The sequence below is a fragment of the Harpia harpyja genome, chromosome 3 (genome assembly GCF_026419915.1).
Source record: "Harpia harpyja isolate bHarHar1 chromosome 3, bHarHar1 primary haplotype, whole genome shotgun sequence".
NCBI lineage: Eukaryota > Metazoa > Chordata > Aves > Accipitriformes > Accipitridae > Harpia > Harpia harpyja.
Genome location: NC_068942.1, coordinates 24568901 through 24595814, shown reverse-complemented (window position 1 = coordinate 24595814; position 26914 = coordinate 24568901). Strand labels below are relative to the sequence as shown.

The window sequence follows — 26914 nt, the reverse complement described above, 5'->3', positions numbered from 1 at the left end:
ACTGGGAGGAGTTCATGTAGTACACTTCCTTGGAGATATTCCCTCCTCACTCCTTAAATTCAACAAAGCGCTACTTAAGCATGTAGGTCGCACATTTCTTTCAGTGAGTACCATAATATCTACTGCTGGCATTTCTGGCTTTCCCAGCATCATTCACCAAAGTGTTCTGGTTTTCAGAATATTTAGTAGGCTGATTGCAGGTTATTTGTTTTTCCATCTCCATCCTCTGCTTGGCATGCAGGTGCTGTATTACAATAATTCTTTACCAGATATTGAAATACCTTGTTTAATTGTCATTATTTTTTCACCTTTTCTGAATCTTTTCTTAACAAAATAAAAAATAAAAAATTGTTCATCCTTTTTGCATTTTAGCTTGGTTTCTGTAAACATTTTTGGTGCATGTAGTCACAGATGTTGCAAATAGACCTGCCTCTGTTGTATGTCACACTATGTGTCAGAATGTTTTTCAGCTAAAGCTCTGCCAAAAAGTACCGAAATACTGTAATATAAAAGGCAGCTTACAGCAATGAAGCTAACCGATGGTCCTAGCAGAGAACATCAGGTTTAGAAGAGTGGAGAGAAGTACGAACAGGATTTTGAAGGGGTAACAGCAGAGCAAGGGATTGAGATGAGGTTTACAGAGCAAAGAATTGGAATAATATGTATCAAATCCCAAGACTTGAAGATAGGAGAAATAGTGCAGCATAAGCAGGAGGAGAGATAAATGACAACCACCAAATTAACAAAGGAAGCAACATGACAGATAAGGAAAGGGGTACTAATGTTCCTTGTATAAAAGTCAAACTTTTCAGTTGGCATGGAGTTAGGAGTGGAAGTCAGGTTGTACTAAATGGGCAAAAGGCAAGGGTGACGTGAATTCAAAGGCAAAAATACTGTCTTGTTTTTAACACCTCACAGTTTGAGGACACCTGTAATAATTATTTGCCTTAGTCCTGTATTGTCAAATATACCTGTCACTTGGGGAAGAGTGCTGTTACTTGGCATGAAAGCTGTAAACTAGCGAAACAGAAACTAAGGTGCAGTTTTCATAGTTGCATGGTGTAGTGAATCGTGCAACTCATGAAGGAATTAAACTCACAAGTTTTGGATAACTGTTATTAAGGAAAAGTCTAACAGTATGATAAATGAATTCTAAACAAATAATTGGTAAGATTTTTCTCCTGGTTTCCTGGGGAAGCAAGGCTCATACGAGTGTGCTGTTTATTTTGCCTGTCAGTCTTTTCCTCTGCTAGTAACTTTTAAAGCTGATAGGCAGTTTGAAATCAGTTTGAAAGATGTGGAAGGTCAAAAATACCTTCCAATAGGCTTTAAAATCGGTGGCTGGGTGGAGGAGAGACCAAATTAGTATGCTTGAGGCAAGCAGAACATTGACATTATATATTCATTTTGGTAACAGCCAGGTTGACAATCCACACATCCTTCCTAGCTACTGTCACAGCATTGCTCTCTCTTGCTCTGCATCCAGAGGAACACGGAAGAGAGCAGAAACCAGGGTGTGGGAGGAGGGTTAAAGACACATGATGCAGCTCCTGAACAGTGAATCAGGCGCTATTATTTTCTTGTTTCTGATCGTATGGTTTTTACAATCTAATTTTCTGACTGCTTTTACCTGAGAATCCCTGAAGAGCATAGGTTTTTATTTCATCTATACCATTAAGCATGCCCAAGGGATTAAAAGATTTCTGTTGCTTTTTTAACGTTTGATAGATTTGAGAGCTGAAGATATGCTTTTATCTTTAATGAAACTGCATACTATTTGAACTATTATCAGTTTGAATGTTTCCAGAGTTTAATTAGCAGTACATGAGCATTGCTCTGAAACACAAAGTCTTACTTCTGTTCACTATTGACAGTTTTATTGCTTGTATGCTATAAATTTTTTCTGTATGCATTTAACGCATACAGTCTGTGAGCATTATTTTAACCTTAATTCTTTGGTGCCTCCTTATTTTCTTAAAATATACTAAGAGATCCACCTGAATACAATATTAAATCCATACTCTTTAATAAATCAGTTAGCAGGTGGGATTTTTCAGTGGCATCAATACCCATATCTCAAGTACCGTAAGTATTGTCGTTACAAAATCCCTATTTACTTCCCGTAGTAGAGGCTCAGGTTTTAAATTTGAAGTTCCCCTGTTATCTAGTCCTACAAAATTCCAGTTAGAAAATGGTAACTCTTGCCAAACCAGAAAGGATATGGAAATTTTTTGAAAGATCCTATTTTAGTTAAATCCCAGCTGCTAGCATTAATAAGTACAAAAAGATAAAAATTTTCATTGTTACACTGTCTAAAAATCTTGTAAGCAAATAGAAGAGAGCTTAAAAAAAGCAATCATAATCATGTTTGTATGTAAATATATACATTTAGTGTGTTCTTTGGGAAAGGTAGCATTGAAAAACTACTCTGGATTGTCTAGTTCGCTTGCTTGCCAAAGGCAAATTAGCAAGTATACTCAATGTTATGCTCTGAAAATATAGAACTATAAAATATGTATCCATTCTTAATTTATAAAAAGAAGTAAAAATGAGTGGAGACTTTAATGAAAAATATGCTATTTTTTAGCATTGTTTAAACCTTGAGTTATGATTTGAAGCAGTTGTACCCTTTCAGAACATGGGTGCTATCAGGGCAGAACTATCCAGGTGTTGCAAACTTTGTTTCTGTCTTACAGTTTTAGTAGATACTATGGAAGATCTTTCACAACTGTAAATGTCTAGATTATTTTTAGGAAGAGGAGTCATTGTTTTGTTTGGAAGGGTGTACATTTCCAGTATATGGAATTCTGATTTTAATTCATATATCCTCAAAGCACATGTAGGTGCATGCATTACTTTATCCTTTCCTATAATTTTAATTGTTCAGAAACGTGTTTTTATCTCACCTTCATTCACATTTCATTTTTATAAAATCTTTGGTGTATACATTTATGAATGATTTGGAGCTCATAGATTTTCAAAGCTATATGTGTACAATTTATGAATTCTCTTTAATATGAGGAGCTTACTTTGTATCTCTAACTGCAGATTTGATTCTGAATATAAGACTTGTGTTTATTATAGTTTTCTTTTTATATTTGTTTTGGGATTATGTGCTAAAGTGAGATGATTACAACAAAGATTTATTAAAGTTTGATTGTTGACTGTGAATAGGAAATTTTCTCATATTAGGCAGATGATAACCAAGCTGATCAAACTCCTCAGCTGTAAAAGGCTGGTAAATAGGCGTTGCATCAACTGGCAGGGCAGTTTGACCATCTTATCAGGCAGACAAGCAGTAACTGTAAATGAGAAGCTGCCTGATTAACGGTTTTTACAGCAAAAGTTTTCAGTCCACCTCACTGTCCGCTTACCTAGCCTGGTCATCTCACTGTAGAAGTCTCTCAGGTTGGTTAAGTACAGTTTTCCCTTAATAAATCCATGCTGACTACTACTGGATCGCCTTCCTGCCTTCCGTGTGTTTGGAAATGATTTCCAGGAGGATTCATCCAATGCAAACTTGTAAATGGTGGGCAAGTATTTTAATTCATATATATGTATATGTGTGTGTGTGTATATATACACGTGAGCTGGCTAGAGGAGTAACCTAGATTGTTAGTAGGGTGTGGTGGTCTGCCTTTGAGTGGTTAAGACATGGTAGTTATGCTTAGAGATACAAATTTGGGTCAGAGTATCTTTTTGTCACTCAAAAATACTCATTTACAAAGAGATACTGAATATCAATGTTGTAGGGTTATACATTTATATAAAAATATAAATTATAGTGTTTAATGTGTATTACTTTTGTCTTTGAAAGAACTCCAATACACTTATATATAGAAATTATAATTTCTTCTAGTAGTGTTTTACGAAATAATGTTGTGTTTACTTTGTAGAGCAGTATGTTTCATTACATAATAGCTATACATTTCTATTTCAGCAAACAAAGAAAACAGGTTTTATTTTTTTTTTTTAGTAGAAAAGACTGTGGGAAAAAAAACCCCAAACCTAATATAATTCTCATGTAAGTTCACATCACTCCTTCTGTGCTTCAGGAGGAATGCCTTGTTTACAGCTTGTTAAACAACAATATGAAAGTGAATTGTTTGAATTTGAAAATATAGTGTATCTTCTATCAGTTCGCATTTAATGAAGTTTATTCCTGATAATACTATTGACTGAAAACTCCAGTATAGCTCTTAGCTTGCTAATGTGTTTGAATTTCAAAGAATTCATTTGTTCATTTGTCTACCTGTGACAAACAGAATTACTGTATATGCAGGGTAGTTGCCCACTTTCTATGACAGCAGACAGGCATGATGACAGCTAATGCTGAAAAGCTGCCTCCTGGGGAATTCACACTTTTGGAGGAGTTTGTTCATATGACAGTGTCCTGTAGTGCTAATCTTTTGAGAAAGGAAAGTTTCTAGGTAATGGATGTGGGTTTCTCATAGATCTCATATGTATGTAATTAATAGAGTTTTAAACTATTTAAAATTTTGAATTTGACTTTTTTTCTTTAAAATTTTAATCTGTAAATCCCATTTCTATTTAAGGTAATTGTTTGGGATAAAAGAGAGATGTATTTTGAAAGATCAAACTTACTGTAATTTTCCTTTAGTTTCAGGCACTGCACGCTGTATCAAACACTCTGGTTTTGCTAGGAAGGAACAACATAGTAAGAAATTCTTTAATATCTCTTCTACTATCAGAAGTCCATCAGTTTGCTGAGCAGCTGTTGCAAGCTCACCAGGTACTGTCATCTTTTCTTTTGGAGAAGGGCCGAAGAGTGGTGTTGGGGAATGTTTTGTCTGTATCTGTTTGTTTCATAAAATGTAATAAATGGATCATTCTATAGAATATGCAGGTTTAAGAACCCAGAAACTGCTAGCACCTAACTTTAACAGCATATTCCAAAAAAAAGATTAAAATAAAGAAAATTTCCTTATGGACAAAAGTAAAATTATCAGACTGTATAATAAATAGATTGTATAGGTTTTAAGATCATGCTATATGATTTGGAAAATACTTGAAATAATTAGTTAAAACAATTATTGCAACATGTAAGTTGTTGGCTATGCAGGCAATACAACTTAGGTATCCAGCTGGACCCACAAAGAATTATGTCTATCTCTAGCTCATGTAAAACTGGAAAGAAAGTTGCATTATTTTATTTCAGAATTAGATTTCATGTTTGACATTATAATATTAATTTCCATGATGCAAAAGTTACCCAATGCTTAAAATTATATTTAGTTTGATGCAATGAGCAGGAGATGAAGAGCAGAATAGAATGGAGATAATGTTTTTGGTAAAATGTATTTTTAAGTTAAATTTTTTCCAGTAAACTATAGAGTTTAAAAAAAAAAGAGACAGGAAGTGGATGTGCCTTTAACATTTAGAGAAGACATGTATGAAATAAATTGGGTTTTCATAGATTTTTCATGTATTTGTGTGTGGTGGTATGTATTTAATGCAAATTGGTTCAGTTTCACTTGGGATTATGACTTGATTGTACGCTATTCTAGAAGGCTCAATAAAAAGAAAGCACGCAGCTTTTAATTGGTGGCAAATGAAGTTATTGGTATATATAGAAAACATTCATCATAGGTGTATCTAGTGGTGGTCCAGTTTAACAAATGCTTTAAGTGTTGCTCAAACAGTCTTAACTTTATTCTTTTTTTCTCTAGGATATAATATGGGAGTAAGTTCTGACTGCTGGAGAGGGAACACGTAATTTCCAACCCAAATTTCTAGTATGTTTGAATTACATTCTGGAAAGGCTTCAGAAAGGCCAGTTTTGAAAGAATTAGACAATGAGCTGTGTCTTATTTCAAGTCACTAGTAGCATACCAGAGTTATTGATGGCAGCCAAAAGCAAACAGACTTTAAAGAAATGTAAGGATAGGGAAGTGTGTAATTAAAAAAAAAGTTTTGATTTTAAGTTTAAACAAGTTGCCCATTTTTAACATTATTAAATTTCAACTGTTTAACAGAATTAGTCATCCCTCCTTTCAGCAGAGTTCTTGTCAGTGGCAACACAGAACTCTCCAGTGCTCCATACTGATGAAAAGCTTACATCATTGAGCATTGTGCTTTGCTGGGTTAGTTACTATGGTACTACTTAACCTTGCCATCATAAGTGAGCTTCAGGCACTTAGGTGGAGACTCCAGTGACTAGTTTTAAAACGACCAAGTTGTCTTGAAATGTTCGCTCCCCAACACAGGGTTGGACTTTTTCTGGGAAAAGCAGAAGGTTCAAGGTGGCTGAATTTGAAGCCGCAGGAGCTGTACTTCTATCTGTAGCTGACACTTTGTAGGACTATAAAAGTTTGAAAAGCTGCAGTTCATGTAGGGAAAGTAACTGAAGTTCTGGTTTGCTTAGCTTGCTGTGAAGTCAGTGCTTTTAAAGTTTGTGCATTCTTGCATTTAGTTGAAATAGATGTATTGTGTTCATTTACAAACTCTTATATGTTCTCTATGTGATAATTATTTCTGGAAATACTGCTTAAAAAAACCTTTCTACTTATCACAATAGGACACTAAACTCTAGTATTTCTTACAGCCTGATTTACAGATCTGCTTCTGAATGATTCTGACTTTGTGTAGCATTACTTTTGGTAGGCTTGATTCTAAAAAGGATTAAAATATTTTTTTCTTGTTTTATAATCAAAACTAACAATATGGTATCAATTTGAAATATACCAAATGACAGCTTAAAAAAAATTCTTCATAAATACTTAAATTAGAATTTGCAGGATAATACTTTATATAATCAAACTTCATTAGCTGGCAAGTATCCTAATCCTGTTCTGTTACTTAAGCAAAACTGCTGTTCATTGCAAAGGCATTTCATGTCTTCCATTTAAGACAATCAAATTAGGGACTCTGAATTCTAGTTATGATTAGAGGTGTGCAAATACCTGTTTTCTTTTTGTTTTGTTGCTTTTTTTTCTTTTGTTGTTGTTGGCAGATAGGAGAAATAAAGAAATCATCTGAGGCATGTATTCAGGTTAGCTTGCAACTAACTTTTAAACATTTGGTGAAAAACAGAAATTGAAAAAATAGCTTATTAATCCAATCAAATTTCTATGTTTTATTTATGTATAATTATAATTTTTTTTTAAAGTTGAAGATGTTTTCCAACACTGACTTTGTTTGAAAACAAAATTGCTTTTAGTTTTTCTAAATGAATCATCTAGGTATCTCAACATTTTTATTTTAACTTCCTCATTAAGACAAATAGTTTGTAAAGTGCTTGCATTCCAGAATATGCAACTTTATATTCAGTCATTTCTTCAATACGAAGTGTGCTCAGCTCAGGTTATGTGGATTTGTGGATATATCCTTTGATAAATATTGAAAATTTTTTACTTCAAAGTTCTGACTGATTTTAGTGAGTTTGTATCTGTGTCCTCTTTGAACAAGCTTATCTGTCTATGACCCACACTTTTAAAGAGCTACCTATGCCTCTAGCTTTACAAACTAAAAAAATAGGTTGACTGTAGGAGAGCGTATCTAATGAACTGCACCAGAAAAGTACAGAGATTACTCTGCATATTTTTATATTGTAATCTAATTGGCTAAATCCATTAATCTTAGAATATGACAAATTAATGTGAAATATATGAATAATAGAATTTTGTTCAATATTTTGGACCAATATTCTCACGTTAATATAGAAAATAAAAGTAACTAAGGAGCATGTAAAACAGTATAGTTATCCTGATTTTTCACGCAGTTAAGATGAATTTTATGGTAGTAAACTCTCAAGCAAGTTAGTAGTTTGCTTTAATTCATTTAAGTACTTCATCATGTGCTTAAAGTGAAGCTCATACTTCAGCGCTTTGCTGACACCGTGACACTGACTTCTAGGCAAAAGCATATTAATATAAACTCAAGTGGATCCCTTAATTTTTTACTCATGTTGGATATGTACTTTTCATTTTTATCTGTAGTAGGAACCTTTCATGCTTCATAAATACAGTTTATAAGAATACAGTAACTGAATCTTATCTCCCTATGGAATAGAAATCTTCTGATCTCCAATTGGATTCCTGCTGCAGAGCAGATACAATTTTAAGATACTAAGATTTCAGAATGATACTGTGGAAGATGGATTATTTTTCAAATGCTGAGCTCCTCACCATGATAGCAGATCATCCTTTGTGATAACTGTTCCAAAGACAGAGGACCAGAAAAGGAAAGCACATATTGATTTGGTGCCCATTTCTAACCCCCCAGGTATTAATTCGAAGAGCTCTGAAAAAGAAAATTAAAAACCAGAAAAAAAGATTTGAAAATAGAAAAAGGAAGACACACTGTGAGGTTTTGGAAAGCCCTATTATTCAGTAATTGCTGATACATAGCTTGTCTAGCATTACATTTTTATATCACATTATTTTCTGTACACTATTTTTCCGTTTTTAAAACTTTAAAGTACTTTTATCAGAAACACTGTACACTGGATAGTTTGGTTTTTTTTAAATCAAAACACCAAGTTGTATATAATTCTTAATGTTACATGTAAGCATTAAGTCCAAATCCAAATGTGGGTACTAACTTTTCTCCTGAAATGAATGGTGCACTTAGACTTTGACACAGGATGCAAGGTGGGATGCATCCTATTTAGTTTAGATGTATGTAGGAGACACTGCTGTCTGCTTCTCATAGAAGTCAACCAAGCAGCTAAGGTTAACTAAAAAATTTGCCAACGTGAAGATAGTCGTGCAAGGCTTTGTTGAATGTTACATCAATCCTTGAGAATCGGGCTCATTATGACAGAATAGCTTGACTCAAATGAGCGAAAGGAGTTAGACATGTGGTGGGATTTGTCTCACTTCAGATTTCTATGGTGTTTCCATCTGATTTTCTTAGTTTAGTTTTCCTTTATAACCAAAGGAGGGAAAGAGGCATTTCTTGTCCAGCCTATTTTGGATGTACTTAATTATGATAATTGGCCCTAGAGGTGTCTGCTTCTCTCTTCTGGCTATGAAGATCTCTTCTGGATGATCTGGGCCAGAGCAAAGGCCTGATCCTACAGAACAGTTGTAACAGGTAGTCATGCAAAGCGTATTTCTGACCGAACACTGACAAACTTATTCAAGTAACCTTCTTAGATGTTTGTAACAAGTTATATTTCAGTTAGGATAATTAATAAGTTAACTTAGTTCCCAGGTATTCAAATTCTTTAAGTGTACACATCATTGGAAGAGATTGATGATGAACTGGGGTGCAGGATACATATATTGGAGCTTCTTGTAACCTGCATTCAGCAATGGTCTGTCTGATGCATGCCTCTAAATAGGAAGCTCTGTTCAACTAACAAGTCTATGCAGGCAACGTACTTAGGAAGAAAAACAACAAAGAGGAGCATGGATGCAGTGTGATTTTCAGCATTTTCCGAGATTTTTGTTGCCATTCAGCACTGTGTAGCAAACAGTCGTGTCACTGAAATGTCAAACTACACAGCAACAACTCTGTGTGGAAGCAAATGAAGGGCTGAAATATTCCTGTGGCTGGAGAGCCGTTTTTTTCTAGCAGGCCTGCAAATTAGAGGCATAGTGAATGTCAGGATGGACTAGCACAGTTGGTAATCAATCCACTGGGGAAAATGGAGTTTGCCTGGAGCTGTGTTCAGCTAGATAACAGAAAGGTTTAAAGTGCTAAGAACTGAGCTATTAATGTCAGGGCTTGTCTTCATAAGCCTTTTTCCATGCAGCCATTCTGTATCCAGCAGATGCTCTGGGCAGGTATGGTACCCACCACATGCTTTATTCCAAATGCAAGTGTGTCTGATGTGATGTAGAGAATTCTTCAGATAAGCTCCTGTTTCCAAGAAGTCTACTTCATTTATGCAATATGTCTAACCTCTTCAGCCATAAGTTTATATATGTTGTAATAGAGCTTTTATATGGGTTAGGAAAAAAGCTACACTATTTTTCCCAAATATGATAGAAAATGGCTAAAATCATTAATTAGAAAAAAATAGTTGAGACTATTATGCAACTAGAAAAGCTAAATGCATTTTGCAGTCCACTGTTGTTCAAGGTACTAAAGTGGCTATCCAGCAAATTTGGCTTTTTGTAGTTTCTACTGTTGACTTTTACTAACGCATCAGATTAGTAATACTTCACCCAGGCAAAAGAAAAGAGATTGGTGCCCCGTAGACCTTATGAAAATAATTAAATTTGCATCTGGACATCTGTTTGTCCTTCTTAAGATGTCATTTCTTTTCTTACTATGCTGATAAGCATAGATCGTAACATATTTCAAATTGTAAATGATTAAAGATACTGCAAAATAGTGCTCTGGGTAAACGTAGGATTATTTTTTACTACATATGACTGCTGATGCTACTGGTAACAAAGGAAATAATGGCTGCATAGAATAATCAGTGGATCTGCGTTTTGTATCCGATATATACCTAGTCTGGAGATAAAGACTTGTGAAAACATAAATCTCTCCCCTGAAAGACAGGAGTGAAAGAATCGGTCAAGACTCGGTATATGTTGGAAGAGTGCCATACACCTTTGATGTGTATACCTGCTTTTCCTGCATATGTCATCCCCTATTACAGATTATATTTTAAGGTGCATACATGTCAGACGGAACTGGAAAATGACAAATGGTTCATGCATTTTCTCTCTTCCCTCTCATACTATCATAAAATTATAGCGCTAAGGAGAAAGGAGTTTGGAAGGATTCTTACAGAGCTAAAAGGTAGCGAGGCTTTGGTTGCACTTAGGTGCTTGGCAAAATTGAGGATGACGTAATCAGAAAACCTCAGGTGTGTTTGGGAATAGAAGCAGCAAATATCGATTACATGAGGAGGACTCTGTATTACTGTCGACTAGAGAATTATTACTCTTAAAATTGGTAAATCGTCTTGTTCATGGAAACATAATACTGGAAAAGGAAAAATGCTTAATTACAGAAATCAGAATGTATCATACCTCAACAAGTAAATAAGTAATATTCCTGGAAATCTTCTTGTTTCAAATCTTGCACAAAAGCCAGGCTTAAAAAAACCCAAAATAACGTGATTATAAATTAAAATGACCTATTTGAATTCTTGGTACAGGAAAAAAAAAAAGTGCAATGAAACCTTATCTGGGTTGATGCTGCTCCTACTTCCTTATTCTCAGTGTTAATTCTGTTCTTTTCGTATTGCTTTCTTTACAGCTCAGTTAATCCTTTTGCATGCTTGAAAGCAGAATGCGAATAAGGAAGAAGCATCTGATTTCTGTGGCATATGTGGTATACCTGGTAGTCTGGAAGACCATTTGATTATTACTTAATCTATGTCTCCAAATAGGTAGTTTTAATGCTTCTGTTAACTTCCTTTCTTCATGGAGCATTCTTCCTTACTGATAGTGATTTGCAAAACAGAATGATGTTACAGCAAATTAAGCACCGCTTCCTTAATGCTTTTGGATATTGGAGTTGTCTATGTGAATTAGCATATATACCATATGTGCTCTTAAAACTTCAATTTACAGGCAAGGTAACATTTTCTTACAAATTTATCTTCTGATTTTCTTTTTTCTTTTAGAGAATTGTTTAAAGTCTTCATTACAATGTACTTTTATCACAGCTTCACTAAATGCTTTTCGGGATATAGTATAAATGCACCGTTTCTGTGTCAATGGCTTTGCAGTTTATTTGCTGCTTTAGTATTTCATATCTTCATGAAATGGAAAAGGGAAGAGTTGTAGCCCTACAATTTCTAAATAGAAATTATTGATATAATGGATTTTTGTTTGGAAGAGTAATTACAGTTGATAATTAAAACTGTCTTTAAATAAAAGCCTAGTTAAATATAGTAAAATGTAAATGGAAACTATGGAATGATAGTGGATACTAGTGAACTCATCGCTTCATCTTTCTTTCAAAACATTCTTTTCTTTTTACAGGACACATTAATATCTTTGGGTTTCTTAGCTTCGCACACACTTGCCTGTCTCTAAACACGTGAGAGAGTCCTGTACATAATGACTTAGAACGTCAGCTTGCCCCATTGGGACCTCATTTACTGGTTTGGATTTTTTTGCTGAAAATACCTTTGAAGCTGTGTTTATCTACCTATAGAGCTTATGCATAACCATCACTACTTTAAATCACACTACCAGGAAGATTAACTGATGTTTGTTCAGTGCTTTCTAAAATGTTAAAGTGCTTTTAAAAACTCATTATGTAGCTCACTGTGAGACATTATAACCACTAAGCACGTGCACAGTGGCATATCTTCTGCAGTATGCTGTGGTATGCCATCAAGCATAGAAAAACTGCTTCTGTTCTTTGCATGTTCTTTGATAAGCAGTGTTTTTCCTTATGAACTGCTGTGAATGCCACCACATCCAGAAGGAGCTGCTGTCCCAAGTTTGGCTCTGAAACAAGCAGAGCTTGTGTTGCTAGGATTTGACTGATGTATGAGTTATTAATAGAGTAGGTTTATGTCTGGGATGAAAGGGTTGGCTACCTGGAGGTTTTTTTGTAGCTAAGGTTGGAATTATGGTTTGCACGGCTGAGACATGGTAGGTTAAATCTGGTTTTGTAGCTTACCTTAAACGTAGTCTAGATTTTGGGTGACAGCTGGTTAAGGCTTGGGCAGCAAACTGCTATTAATACTGTGCCCAGAGGAGGAGGCAAATTTCAGGACTGGTGTAAGCAGCAACTCCTATTCATTGTTAGATTGACAGCATTTCTGGTATAGATTTAATTTAGGGAGATAGGATGTGATGAGCTAAAGCTGAACATACTTACAGAAGGTATCACAGAGCTAGATTTAGGGCTGTTGTGCTGAGAGCTTAGGAGTCTGGGGTTTCAGTTTTAGGTAGGCACTGATGATGTAGCCTTCTCAATCCACAACTAATTTGGTGGAGGTAGTGTATTGGTGGGCTTGGGTAAGTGTAAGAATGAGAATTGAGCTTATTAATGCCTTAGGGACTCATAGGGGTTTTGGAGATACAGGAATGGGATGCTGGGCTAGGTTTGTGGTGAGAGAGGAAGGGAGCAGCAGCTGAGTGTGTTTAGATCTGTGTGTTAGTGACATGAGTTGCTGGACTGGTGTTAAGGTAGAGAGCAAGGCGTGGATGGCCAGGTTTGTGGAGCAAAGAATGCTTTGCTAAAACTGGAGGTATTGCAGAAAGAGAAGCTGAAGTATGCTTGGGCAGGATATGATTTATATGGCTTGATTAGATTTAGGATTAAGACGTTGTTGCTTGCAGTCTTGGACTTGGATGAAATACAGGCAACCAGATACCTTTGCTGGGCTGAACCACAATTGTAAAGCACGTGTGTGCACATTTACAGTCACAGAATAATCTATGGCAGCACAATCTGTATTGCATATCTTCTAGAATGATTTATTTCCTGCTGAAGAATGTATGTGAAATGCATGTAACACTAACATTACAGAATTAAAACTAGTTTTAGGAAATAATGTTCTTGAATCCACTCCAGTTTAACTTCCTATTATATAAGAATAAATTATTTTCACTTGATTCCAGTAACAATTCACATAGGAGAAAAAATTGAGTCAAATGCATAGAGCAAGAAAATGGGGAAAATAGAAGAAAATTGTGTATGTTTGTATTTCTCCTTTTTTGTAAACAATGGCATCCCAGGTTGCACGATTACAGTGCAGCCTTTGAAGATTTAGCTTGCATGTTTTGAATTTCCTGGCATCTGTCAATCCTTGAATTGAGTTGGCAAAGCACAATTAAACCTCTAGGTGTATTGTCTTGAAACAAGATAATTTTGGCTCTATTTCATCCTTATAATTAATTCTTTCATTAAAAGTTACTCCTAGTCTCTCTTGAGTTTTCAGAGAATTAAACTTCTAGCTGAAGTTGCTGGTTTAAAGAACTCTGTTTCGTGTAGCCTTATCATTTAATCAAAGCTCTTTTACTAAGCCTAGCTACTACATTTAATAGAGAATACTATAGGGAATCATGTATGATAAATATGAGAGTGTGGTAATAGACAGAGATAAAAATCTGAGTAGTAGTTCTGCCTATAGGAATAAATTATAAACAGAGCTTAGTTTAGGTTATTCAGTTACTCATTTTGAGTTCTTCTGACCCAATTTGATTATGTGAACTACAGTTCAGTCCTGTTGACTAACTTAAACAGAGTGAATTCATCAAATGATCATAGAATTGCAGAATGGATAAGGTTGGAAACGACCTCTGGAGATGATTTAGTACAACCCTCCTGCTCAAAGCAGGCTCAACTGGAGCAGGTTGTTCAGGGCTGCGTCTAACCGAGTTTTGAATTTTTCCGAGGATGGAGACTACACAGCCTCTCTGGGCAGTCTGTTCCAGTGTTGATCACCTTTATCATAGAAAAAATTATTTCTTATGTTTAAGTGGAATTTCCTGTATTTCAGTTTTTGCCCATTGACTTCTGTCCTGTCACTGGATACCACTGAGGAAAGTCTGGCTCTGTCTTCCTTATCCCCCACACCACCAGGTATTTATACGCATTGATGAGATCCCCCCTGAGCCTTCTTTTGTCCAGGCAGAACAGTTCCAGTTCTTTCAGCCTCTCCTTGTACATTCTTGTCCCTTCATTATTTTTGTGACTCTTCACTGGTCCCACTCCGGTATATCCAGGTCTCCTTCATGCTGAGGAGATGTGCAGAACTGGACCCAGCAACCCAGGTGTGTCTCACCAGTGCTGAGCAGATGGGAGGGATCACTTCTCTCAGCTTGCTGGCAACACTTCCCCTCATGCAGCCCAGGACACAGTTGACCACCTTTGCCACAAGAACTCAGCTTTGGCTCATGTTCAACTTGTCTGCCAGGGCCCTCAGGTTCTTCTCTGCCAAGCTGCTTTGCAGCTGTCAGCCACCAGCCTGTACTGTGCATGGGGTTGTTCCTCCTCAGGGATAAGATTTTGCACTTCCCTTTGTGGCAACTCAGGATTCCTCTTGGCCAGTTGCTCCAGCCTGTTGAGGTCCCTCTGAATGGTAGCACAACCCTCTGGTGCGTCCATCACTCTTCCTGCTTTTGTATCATCTCCAAACTTGCTGAGTTTGGAGATGTTATAAGAGTCCCATTGTCCAGGTTGTTCATGAAGATGTTAAACAGTACTGGTGCCAGTGTCAGCCCCCGGGGTGCACTAGTAGTGAGCGGCCTCCAGCTGGATTTTGTGCCTCTGGTCACAACACTGTGGGAATGGCAGTTCAGGCAGATTTCAGTCCACTTCACTGTCCACTTCCCAAGCCTGTAAATCTATGCTGACTACTCTCAGTCACCATTTTGTCCATCATATGCCTGGAGATGGTTTCAAGGATTATTTGCTCCATCACCTGGCCAGGAATCAGAGTGCAGCTGACTGGGCTGTATTTCCCTGTGTGCTCCTTCGTGAAGACAGAAGTGACATTTGCTTTCTTCCAGTCCTCAGGAACTTCCCCTGATTGCCATGACTGTCCAAAGGTAGTTGAGTGGCCCTGCTGTGACATTGGCCAACTCCCTCAGCAATCGCAGGTGCATGGTGCCAGGTCTCATGGACTTATGTATGTCCAGTTTCTTTAGATGTTCCCTAACCTGATTCTTCTCCACCTCAGGTAAGTACTCCTTGCTCCAGACTTTTCCGTTGATCTTAGGGACATGGGATTCCTCAAGGCTGGTTTTACCAGTAAAGATCAAGGCAAAGAGACCACTGTGTCCTTTGTCACCAGTTGCCTTGCCACATTTTTCCTCGTCTTCATTTTGCTGCTGATGTACCTGTAAAAATCTTTCTTGATGCACTTCACCTTCCTTGCCAGATTCAACCTGAGATGGGCTTTGGCTTTCCTAACCATCTCCCTGCACACTCAGACAGTGTCTTTTTATTCCTCCCAATTCACCTGACCCTGTTGTATGCTTTCTTTTTATTTTTGTCAGGAGGTCCTTGTTCATCCATGCAGGCCTCCTGCCACCTTTATTTTCCTGTAGCTCAGGTAAACCATTCTTGAGCTTGAAGGAGGTGATCCTTGAAAATCAACTAACTCTCCCAGGTCCCTCTTCTCTCCAGGGTCATAGCATGTTGGATTTTCCTCTTGAAGAGGCCAAAGTCTGCTATCCTGATGCCCATGGTGGCAGTTGGGCTTTTTGATTTTGATAATTTTCAAGCAATAGGTGAGATTATAGTTGCAAATTAGTTGAGTTCCTAAGAGAAGTGTTAAGTCATATAGAGGCAAGTCACTTTTCTGCCTACCAAGGAGTAATCCTCTTCAGGAAAGCTTCAGTAACACTCTCAGAATTACGAACCAGTGAAGATAATTATTATCATTATTATATGAAGGTAATAATTCATAATGAAGCCCACTGAGTTTGTGGGAACATAATGTGAGTATTGAGGCATGCTCTGAAGCTCCTCCTTTTTCTCAGTCAACCTCTAGAAAACCTTTGCGTATACCTAAGAAGGTGAAACAGAGGCTGGGATCTGTTCTGGAGGGTAGCACATTACCTACTAAGTTAGTCCTTAGTCTTCCAGGGCTAAAAGATATTTCGGAGGGACCTTAAATAATAGCTAGAACAAAGTATATTCAAGTATGTTCCATATCTTGGCTGTTGTTATTTTTTTATTGTTTTAATAAAGGAAACAGAGAAGCTAATGTGGTGCTTTCCTAAAAGTTATTTGTTACAATTTAGAACTTGTCTGATTTTAAGAAGGGTCTTGAATAACTTGAGCAAGCAAGAAAGCAAAATTATTTCTAAGAAACCTTAGTATTTGGGTCTTTTAGGAGCTGTTTTGTTTTTCATCAGGATGTGCAGATTAGTTGGGAAGCGTGCAGCTTAAATTGTTAGCTTGACAAACTTTCTTTGTGTCTGCTCATGTCTGAGAGCATATGTTTTTTCTGCTTCTGGCAGAGGTATAGTACTGCTGTTTCAGCAGCACACAGGGCATGGGGAAACCACCAAGGATTACTGGGAACTCATATTAGGTCTAGAGCAGTGCTTGCCGCTACAAGAGCGTAATCAACATGGTGGTTCCTTCACTGTGATTAACCTCGCTTTTGTGTCCATCCAGGTATCTTGAATTCTCATTGCCTGGTCATTTCTGTCTGGTACCATTGTATTAATGCTAGATCATTGATGTTATCACACCTTCCTTCCAGTCGCCTAAATCCCATGACAGTTATCTTCCTTTTACTTCTGTCAGCCCTGGTTACACACCAATCCTTGTCTGTCTGTCACAGACTCCAGAGTAGCAAGGAGGAGGTAGCACCATAAGTTTGGGGCTAAAGAGGGCAAGAAGCTTTTAAGCTTGAAAACTCTTTCTTATTAAAAATAAGAGTAATTCTAGATATTCACTAAGGTTTTTCTCAAAAGTAAATGGCATATGATTCCATTTGGTATTTCCAAAATGGATAGCAAAATTAGATTAGTGAGTTGCGCTTCTGTCAGATAAATGCTGTATGGTTGAAAGATGTTATTGTACCACCCGCTGAAAACAGAATAAATTTTCACGTATAACGTGAAAAGAATACTTTTTTCTCTCAGTAACAAGACAAAAGAAACAACTCTTACACAACAAAATTCACCTGCACTGTAGATCAGGTAATTTATAGTGTTTTCTATCATAAGAGCTTGTTTTCATTTTGTAAATTTTGGCAGATGTTAAGCATTCAGGCTGAAACTTTTTTCTATAGATGTCTGCCTCAGGCCATTTTTGTATGTGCTTTTTCCTTTATTTTTGTTTCTGTGAGTGCACGTGTACAAGTTTAAAAAGGAAGGCATAAGTGTCCACAGCTTTCACAGAAGTCAGTAGGAGCTTTGTTCTGAATTCATGCAGTTCTGTGTAATGTCAGGCATTGTAAAATCATGTCCTAGTCAGCCAAGATCGGCAGCTGCTTGGAGTATTTAAAAGATTCTTTCGTAAAAAGATGAAAGCATTACCTCTCTCTCTAAAAGCAGCTGTGAAGTTAAAGTAATATTTGTGGCATGCGTGGAGTTATAGCAATGATTGTCATTTAAAAAAAAAAAGTATTAATTCTGTATTCAGAACAGAGATTGAATGCTACACATTTTATGCCCATGCATATAATAAGGACAGAAAAAGTACTGAGTAGTATTTCTTCTAATTGAGAATCGTCCATCCTCTATAGTAACAGAAGTAAGTACCCTTGCAAAAAAGAAAAAAAAACCCCACAACCAAACAGTAAGTGATCACATAATTAAAACTGAAGGCATAAGAGAGTCAAATTAGGCTTGCCATGTCGTCGTATTAATTTGAAGTTCCCTTTCGTAACAAAAAGCAGGTAGCTAGTAGTACATTAAGAAACTATATAAAATAAATGAGAGAATTAATTTGCAATATTTAAGAAAATAGTCTGAATCACAGACCTTAATTTTCTCAATGTTTCATGATTCCGTTAATGAATCCTTTGACCAACCTTTGGAATATGTCCTGCTAGTTCATTCTACACGGTGGTTGCTCAAGAATCATTCGGCTCTACTTAGCTTAGAGGAAGGTATGCTTTGATTAGTGTCTGAGTTTAATGAATTAGCAGTTTATACCTATATTTGTCTGTAACACAGGAGCTGATTCCAGTTTGTGCTTTTTTAAGATACAGTTTTTCATGGTCACAGATTCTTGAAATTAATTATCATTGTCTGTTTCTCTGAGTGTAGATACCGCTGTACAATAGTAGAGGAAGTTAACTTTCAGAGAAAGTATAAAGTTGCTGAGACTTTCCTTATGCATGATTTAAGACTAATGAAAAGGAAGAGGGTTTCTGCTCCCATAGTGGTTTTAGAAGAGGTATATAGAGATTAAACTGCTTACAGAATTCTCTTTTTTATATAATACTATTGTGTTATTTGCTATACGGCATTACTAGCCACCTTTAAAGTGTTACTTTTGCAATTATGGAAGACTTACTAATATTTTGGTCAAAACTCATCTATTTTCCATAGATAGTGTTGCTAAGTAGGCCAAACTGTACAAGGTGCTTTATGATGAGGAGTGTGGAATGTTGCCCACCATTCATTACTATTGTGCTAGTATATAACTAGGCAAGTTGTAATATAAAGAACCAGTTGATCAAAATGTCAAGAATATATTATGTTTACTAAAAATAATGATTATTGGTAATTTGTGTTTTGGTTTTGTTTTTAAAGTTTTTGATCTATTTAAAAAAACAGTAAATCGTAGAATAGGGCATTTTTGTGTTTTATAGGTTATTTGCATGAGATTCTTTGTGTGCTTATTTAATGTATTTTAAGATATTATGAACAAAACATGAGTTTCCGTAAAATAATCTAGAAAAGAGAGGACTGATGGGGAAGAGCGGTTGTAATAGTCTTCCAGGACATGAAAAGTTGCTATAGAAGGAGTAGTCCTTCTGACTTCTGAAGTGAACAAGAATAAATGTACTTGGTGATTAAGGTTAGATATCAAACTTCTCGTACTGAAGGTCTTCAAGTACGTTCCTGATGAGCATCTTTTGGGGGTAACCAAAGTATACTTGAACCTGTCTGAGGGTGAGGGTTGGAACTAGAACACGTGAGGACCCTTTCAGCCATAAATCTGAACTTTGCACTCCTATTTATGTATTATGGTAACATTGATAATTATGGTCAAAATTTGAATCAGTTGCAAGGGAGGGGGAAGGAGGCAAAACTCCAGTGCAGATTTCCTCTGCACTGAGTTTTGGAAGAAATTGAAGTACTATTCTAATTAAATGTGTTGATGCTAGTTTGGGGGGGATTGGTATAATGAGGATTTAATAATTAATGCCGGTAGGTCAGGAAAGAGGTTTTACAGAAAATTTAGAAAATTTGACTCATTTTAGAAAATTACTAACACGTCCTACAATCAGGATTTCAAAGTGCAGGAGGTTAGAACTCTCTTCTTCAGGCAGTAATAAAAATTCAGGATGTAGATTAGATGTGTCCTGGCAGGGATTTTAAACAGGTGATTTTTGCACAGAAGTGACTGGTTTGCGTCAGAGGAAGCCTCTTGGGGTTTTCATATTTGGAGTCCTGTGAATTCTGTATTTCTCAGGCGATTACTTTTGATGTCCCCGCTTATATTCAGTATTCGCTGTAACACCTGTGTATAATATATTTTATCTATAAAGACTGAGAAAACGGTAATTTTAAGAGAGGTCTTGGAAACTGGGAGAAAAATGTAGCTGAAGACTGGACTGCACCATTGATCAAAACCTCATAGATTTGTGCTCAGTTACATTGGTGCTGTATGTACGTATAAGGATCTGAATAATGAGTAGCTTACAGCTGTGTTCACTTGAATAGCATTTCAAATAAAATGTACTGTTCTGGGTTGTTTTATGCTAATGACAAAATTAATTATATTCAAGAGCCCTTTTGCTCATTTTTAAATATTTCTATTTTTCATAAGAGCTGTTCTTCAAAATGTATTTTAGCATGCATTTCAATTTCAGAATATACTTCTTAACTTCCTTGCAAACAATTTTAAATGCGTTTGAAAGTTAAATTATATTATCGATGCATGGATTCTGAGGTCAGAGGGAGTCATTTAGTCCAAACTCCTTTCTATACAGGTGATAGATTTTTCCAGAAGCTGAATTTAAGAATGTGTTATTAATACATCTAATCTGAAAACTGTTATTGATTCTGTTAATTTTTTACAGTTATTATTCTCCTTATTCTTTAATAATAGCTTATGAGTTTTGGCTTTCTCTGTCTGAATGTTATTTCCTAGAATTAAGTAATAGTTCAAAAAAACCCCAAACAAAACCCTGATCAAGACTGATAGAATATGCTGAAATAGTATAACAGCTGCATAAAGTTATATAGTGCTATATCTAAAGTTACATAGTAAGCTAGATAAATTATGAATGAAGCATAAGCAATTGTCCAAACAATTAGTTCTATGTTGAATCAACTTGAATCAATAGTATTAACTAAATATTGATTTGTTTTGTTATTTATTATGTATTTGTTAAAATATTTATTTGAGGAAGAAATCCAGCTGGTGGAAACAAAATTTTTACTAGAACTCATTTGAAAGAAGCGTTACAAATGCTTAGAATACTCCAACATTTTCAATATCAGTTAAGATAGTTGGGAATGATCCAGTCCTGGCTATGTTGTGGTCTAATTGCATTCTGCATGCTGCTAGTCCTGTTAATTCAAAAGTTAAAGACCAGATCCAGAGCCTGTTGAAATCACTAGAGGACTGTATTTTTCAGTCAAATTACATTAAATGTTTGGATTTATAATATGATAGCATTATACAGTTGTGGAGTTCAGGTACTTTTAAAATAACAGAGTACTTATTTAAAACACAAATTCATATTTTGTTCATGTAAGTATAATTGAGTTTCCTTTTACCTAGGGATTTATAATTTTTTCTTATACTTCACATAACCCCGTACTTTGTATCAGTAATTTTTATTATGACCCTTTGTAAGCCATGATTTCATCATTTTTTGTTATTTATGAAACATAAACTCTTAAATAATCCTACCTGCACTTATCAGTGATGTCTGCCTTGGTTGTCTCCCCTACCTGATGCTCTGAAACAGGATTCTCTATATCTGTCTCCTTATTCACAGAGCGTACCACATTTAGCAAACCTGAAGTACTCTATTTGCATTTTCAAACTTATCAGCCACTTCTGTTATGATTCCTGTAAGAAAGCAACAGTTACAGTAATACATGTTCAGTAACAAATGCAAATGTCTGGTTTAAAGAGAGAAGAACAAACCTTAATAGTGTAAAAGTTGTCTGTACTATTTGGAGATTGTTTTCATGTCATCCATATTTTCTTATTCCTCTTGTTCAAACAGTTTTAAATTGCAGCGTAAGATATTCAAAGAAGAAATTGAGTGGAGATTTTGAGGGGTTATCAGGATACAAAAAATAAGGTATTTGAGGTTACTCCAGCAATTCCGTCTTATTTTTTCGTAACAGTGTTGGAATGGGGAAGAAATTTTATATTTTTAATGCAAACACCCAAAAGATGTAGCCAAAATAAGTTGTACTAAACATAGCAAAGATGAAAAATACGTAGCATAGCTGCCATGGCAAAGCTTTTTCTTCTTTCTGGTGACAGGCAAAGCAACTGGGAGGACTCTTGCTTCTCCATATGACCTTGGTACCCCATCAGTCTCAGGTCCTGTGGGACAGCACCTCAGAGAGCTTGCCGCCAAGCCTGCAAGCAGCAGTTCTCCCTTTAGAGCCAAAGGACCATTTGCTCACTCAGCATCTTGGCACATCTTTTGTCATCCTGAGGTGCTTTCTGATTGATTCTCCTGCCTGAAAAGTGAGGGCAGAGGAACCAAAGCAGGGCATTTTAAATATCCTTGCTGGCAGCCTTAAAGACACTTTACTGTCACTGTTGCAGGTGTGAGAAATTCTGTCAGAATAGCAGGTAGCATACAACATTGCTTTTAACTCTACATACGACACCACCACCACCCCACCCCCCAGAAGACCTCAATTTTTCATTTGTTGCATTGTCTTTAAAGAAGCATTCTTCATATCTGCTTCTTTCTTCTAATAAGCAGTGTAATATTAGGAAAGAAGATGACTTTTTTTCTCCTCTATCAGTATCAGTGTACAGATCTGTATTCACTGAGAGCAACTCAGGGTGGTTTTTGTGTGCAGAAGTGATGGCTCCCAATGAATTTCTGCAAATGCAGGAGCTGGTATAACAAAAACATGGCAAATTCTATTGTAATCTGTGCACAAGGCACTGGTATTTTTTTTATTGCATTTGATTCAGCAGGAGACTGATTTCTCGAATTTCATTCACAAAGATGAGATGCCTGTAGTCATTTGATCAGTAATATCTTATTTGTAAAATACCAGCCTGTTCTAAGTTCCAAATTCCAAAGAAGACTTAAAAAAAAAAAAAATCTAAAGGTAAGAATCTAAAAGACTGACTTATTTCTGAGGAAACTGTTTCCTTCAGTAGGAAGTTTAAGAGAGTCAGGATTTGCAGTCAAATGCGTCATGTGAAACAGCAAGATTTTCAGGAATTTTTAGCTATCAATGTAGTTAAAAAAGTAGGTTGACAGTGCAGTCTGTGGATTTTTTTTATAATTATGTTGAAATTGAGTCATATTGATTTAATTGCCCTTGTGGTAAATTAAGGGTCTTGCAGGAGCAGCAATGAACAATTCTCTTATCAGATTATAACTGTTTCTATCATTGGCAAATGAAATTTTTGGGGTGTTTTTTTTTTTTTCCAGAAGCCTCAATAGTTAAGTGTAAAAGCGTTGCATCTCAAAAACAAACTCTCATATAGGCATCCAGTTGCAGTTGGCATATTTCTAACAGGACCTTCAGGGCTTTGTTGCTGTAGGGAAATACTAGCAATTAATGTGAAATCTAGTAAGTGCATGTCTGTCTGCTAAGTTAATAAATAAAACATAGACGGGTTTTATTAGCTGCCAATTGTATCCAGCATCACAGGCAGTGAACTGTGATACATAAAATAAATTGGCATCTTACAAATACTGTTTGAGAAATAATTATAGTCCCTGAAGTGATTAGCCATAATAATAAATTTTACTTTTCCAATTCTTCATGCTATTTTAAAATTAATTAACTATATAAAAGTAAACTATGATTTTGTGATTTAATCAAATATCTGTTAGTGCCAAGATCTTTCTGGGGTAGAAGAAGGGTCTGCTTCCTTTGATACTCCTTGTTTGCAGTCCAAACCATGAAATATTATGTTTGTATTGAACATAACACTTTTTGCACAGAAACTTTGTATTTTTGTAATACTCAACATGAACATAGGGGACAGAACTGTGCTCCAGTTAATTCAAAACTGTATGAGCATAAAGGAAATTCCTTAGCAGACGGGCCCCACTGCCTTTTTGACAAATGCAATATCCTGTTGAAACAGATCTTCCAAGCAGTGATCTAAGGCTTAATATATACTTATGTTTGATATTTTAATGTGGGTCTTGACATATGTTCATTGTGAGAAATATTACAAAGGTGCTCTGGAAAGAACTTGAGAGCATCTCTTAATAAAGTGTTAGGCTGTGGCAGATGATGTTTCATATCCCCACTTTTTCAGTTCCATCCACAATATCATATGGAATAGAAATGTCCTTTTCTTCTTCCTCTTCAGAAGTGGAGGAGAAACCACTCTTGAGTATTTCTGGGTTTTTGCGTAACTAATTTATAATTTTGCGTAACTAATTTATAATTTTCCTACTTATATTTAGTAGGGTAAATTTGTTTTTATCTGTGGTTTTACTTTTATTCCTAACATGCTTTAAAGTTCTTACTTCGGGGTTTTTGGTTTTGGTGTTGTTTTTTTTTTTAACTCTACTACTTATTGATATTCTGTGATCCCTTTAACTTCTCTCATCAGTTACTAGCATTATAAATTTTTACTTTATCTTCAGTGCCTTTAATTGCCTCCTCTTCTGTTCCCTCCATATAGATTATTTAATGTTTTATCAGTGCTCTCACATTTTCTTTTAATGGGTTCATTTTTACATCAGCATACTTTGTAATGTTGATACTTGGAAAATTCAGCTGACATACTGGCAGCTTACAAGGAAAAATAGTGACTTCCATAGTTTGTCACCTTTAAGATAAAGCTATATATATATCTTTCCGCAAGATGATTAAATTCATTTTGTGGGAAAAAAGATGTGATTTTTTTCCTTGAACTTTCAGATCAAGCAATGTGGTTATTGTGGTCCCTTCTAGATTTAAAATTGAAGGCTGTGTAAAAACACCATACTACATTATTTAAAACTTTCAGATACATGATTACCAAGAACTTGGAACTATTTTTAAAGAGAGGCAGAATTACTACTCTGCTTTTGTCTACGTTTCTTTGCTCTAAGTATTTTAAGTCAAAATATTTGTTCTGAAAAATTTGAGCTTGTTTATTTAGTTTGTTTTTACATGCTCTCTCCTTCGAGGGCAGTTGTGCTATAGAAATGCCACTGAATGGATATGAATTTGGAATTGGGAAGGGTAAAGTAACTGTGTCATAAGATGTGAGAACAACAGCAGCAAAAAGAAAAACCTTTGAGAATTGATTTCTAAGTAAGCAAAGCAGCAGCAAAGGAGGACTTTTTTGTTTTCTTTTTATGGACTGTGTAGAATTTCAGCCTTCTGCAGTCTGATACACACATACAAAATAGAAATAATAAGGCCCGTCACAAACTTAAGGCAATGCTACACATAACAGACAAACAAGGACTGTCTAGTTAAAAATTCTAAAATGTCTGTTTTCTTATCATCTTACTGTTGCTTCTGGTTCTTAACTTGTGTGCCTGCTGGTAGATAATATTTGAGACTGAGCAATAGATGTGATTTTCTAGTTAGGGTGTACTTCTCAGAGTGAGCTAGTGAGTCACCATCACTGTCCATTTGGCTTTTTGCTGTCAGCCAGGTTTTGCTGCCTTTCTCACAGCTTTTTGCAACTCTGTCAACTTTGCACTTTTAACAATTGTTCCTTGTCATTTCACTGCACGATTTGCTCTAAGGCTGTTGATTTTCCTAGTTTCAGAACTTCTCAGTTTTGTTCGGCTATGTTTAAAGCTAAACTTTATAGCTAAACTCATGGTTTCACATCAAAACTACCCTTAAGTATTACCATTATGCTAATCTTCTTACGGGTCATTCATATTTCTATTGCATTTACTCCTCTTTCCTTTTATTTACTTACACACATGGTTAACATCCAGAGTTGCTTCTGAAAATAGACTATCAAATTTGCATTAGTCTTTTAAGCATCTGTGTCAGTATGTGCTAATGGTGTTACTGTCGTGCTGCATCTTCTTAAAGCAATTCGGAGCCCAGTTGTCTGTCTCTGTAGTGAATACTGCAGCTACTTGAATTAGTTAACTTTTTCAAAAACAAGGACGAAGAAATACTTTCAGACTTGCACAAAGTCAAAATAAACCTAAAAAAATGTACCTATGTTCTTGCAAAATTATTCCCACCAGTCAGTGACTGCCTTCTCAAAGGCTCATAATATAAATGCAAGGGGAGCATTCCAAACGAACAAGTAATTGACTGCTATTCAAAACTGCTTACAAATATGAATATTATAATAACCGGTAGAATGGCAATTACAGTCTGTGTGGAATGTTAATGTGCTACTTTGCATGAAGTAGGCCTTTGTTATGAGTTCATTTTATAGGTGAGCCAGTGTAGATTGTTTTCAATATGAAATATGACATGCAGTGGTATTAATAAAATCTTGTTGCACATATTGCCATCTCTTAATATGCAATTAAGCACAGTTTTAAATTGTAAGATAAATCATACTGCATGCAAGAGCAGCAAATTAAAAACCACTCTGAGTATTTTGTCATTATTCTTTCATCAGTTAGTGTAGCAAGGTGGTGCTAGCTATTGTGGATCTAAATTCTGATGATTGCAGTTAGTGTAATTTTTACTCATAACTGTAATGAATGATTATTTTGTTTAACCCTTAAGAGTGAGTTCTTTAAATTTAATTTCATGTCATTTACCAACTACAGAAAATAGGTTCTTAGCTCTTATTTCCGTGCAGAGCAACTGTTCTAAAATATTATTCGGATTTGAGATAAACTGGTAAAGATACAGATTATGAGTTGTAGCAGACCTGGTCATGTGATAATGTCTTCTTAGAAAATATGTAATGGAATAGAAAGGGTTTGGGTAAAACCAACAGATTTAGAGACTTGCAGTCACCTATTCTGAGAGAAAGAAAGATTGTGATTTAAAGAGGAAACAAATGGGGATTACAACAGCAGTATAGAAACCAGTGTATGATGTAAAGAAGAAAAACTGAGTCGTTCTTTGCCCTTTATCATTGTGGAAGAACTAGATGGCATTGAAATTTGAAGGTTAAAAAAACTTGCATCTGAGAAAAGACACACCTTTGTTCAAAGGTAATATCTAGTATATTTTCTTTCCTGATCTTCAGATCCTGTGTGAGAACTTTCTAGCTGCTTCCT

General features: G+C 35.8%; 1 protein-coding gene across 1 annotated transcript in view; it reads left to right on the top strand.

The window, feature by feature from the left end:
* The window catches only part of MEI4 (meiotic double-stranded break formation protein 4), a 72570-nt gene that overhangs the window by 31646 nt on the left and 14010 nt on the right, over positions 1-26914 (top strand). The window contains exon 5 of the mRNA XM_052781952.1: positions 4622-4753. Coding sequence (XP_052637912.1) covers positions 4622-4753 — 132 coding nt within the window. The remainder of the gene's footprint in view (positions 1-4621; positions 4754-26914) is intronic.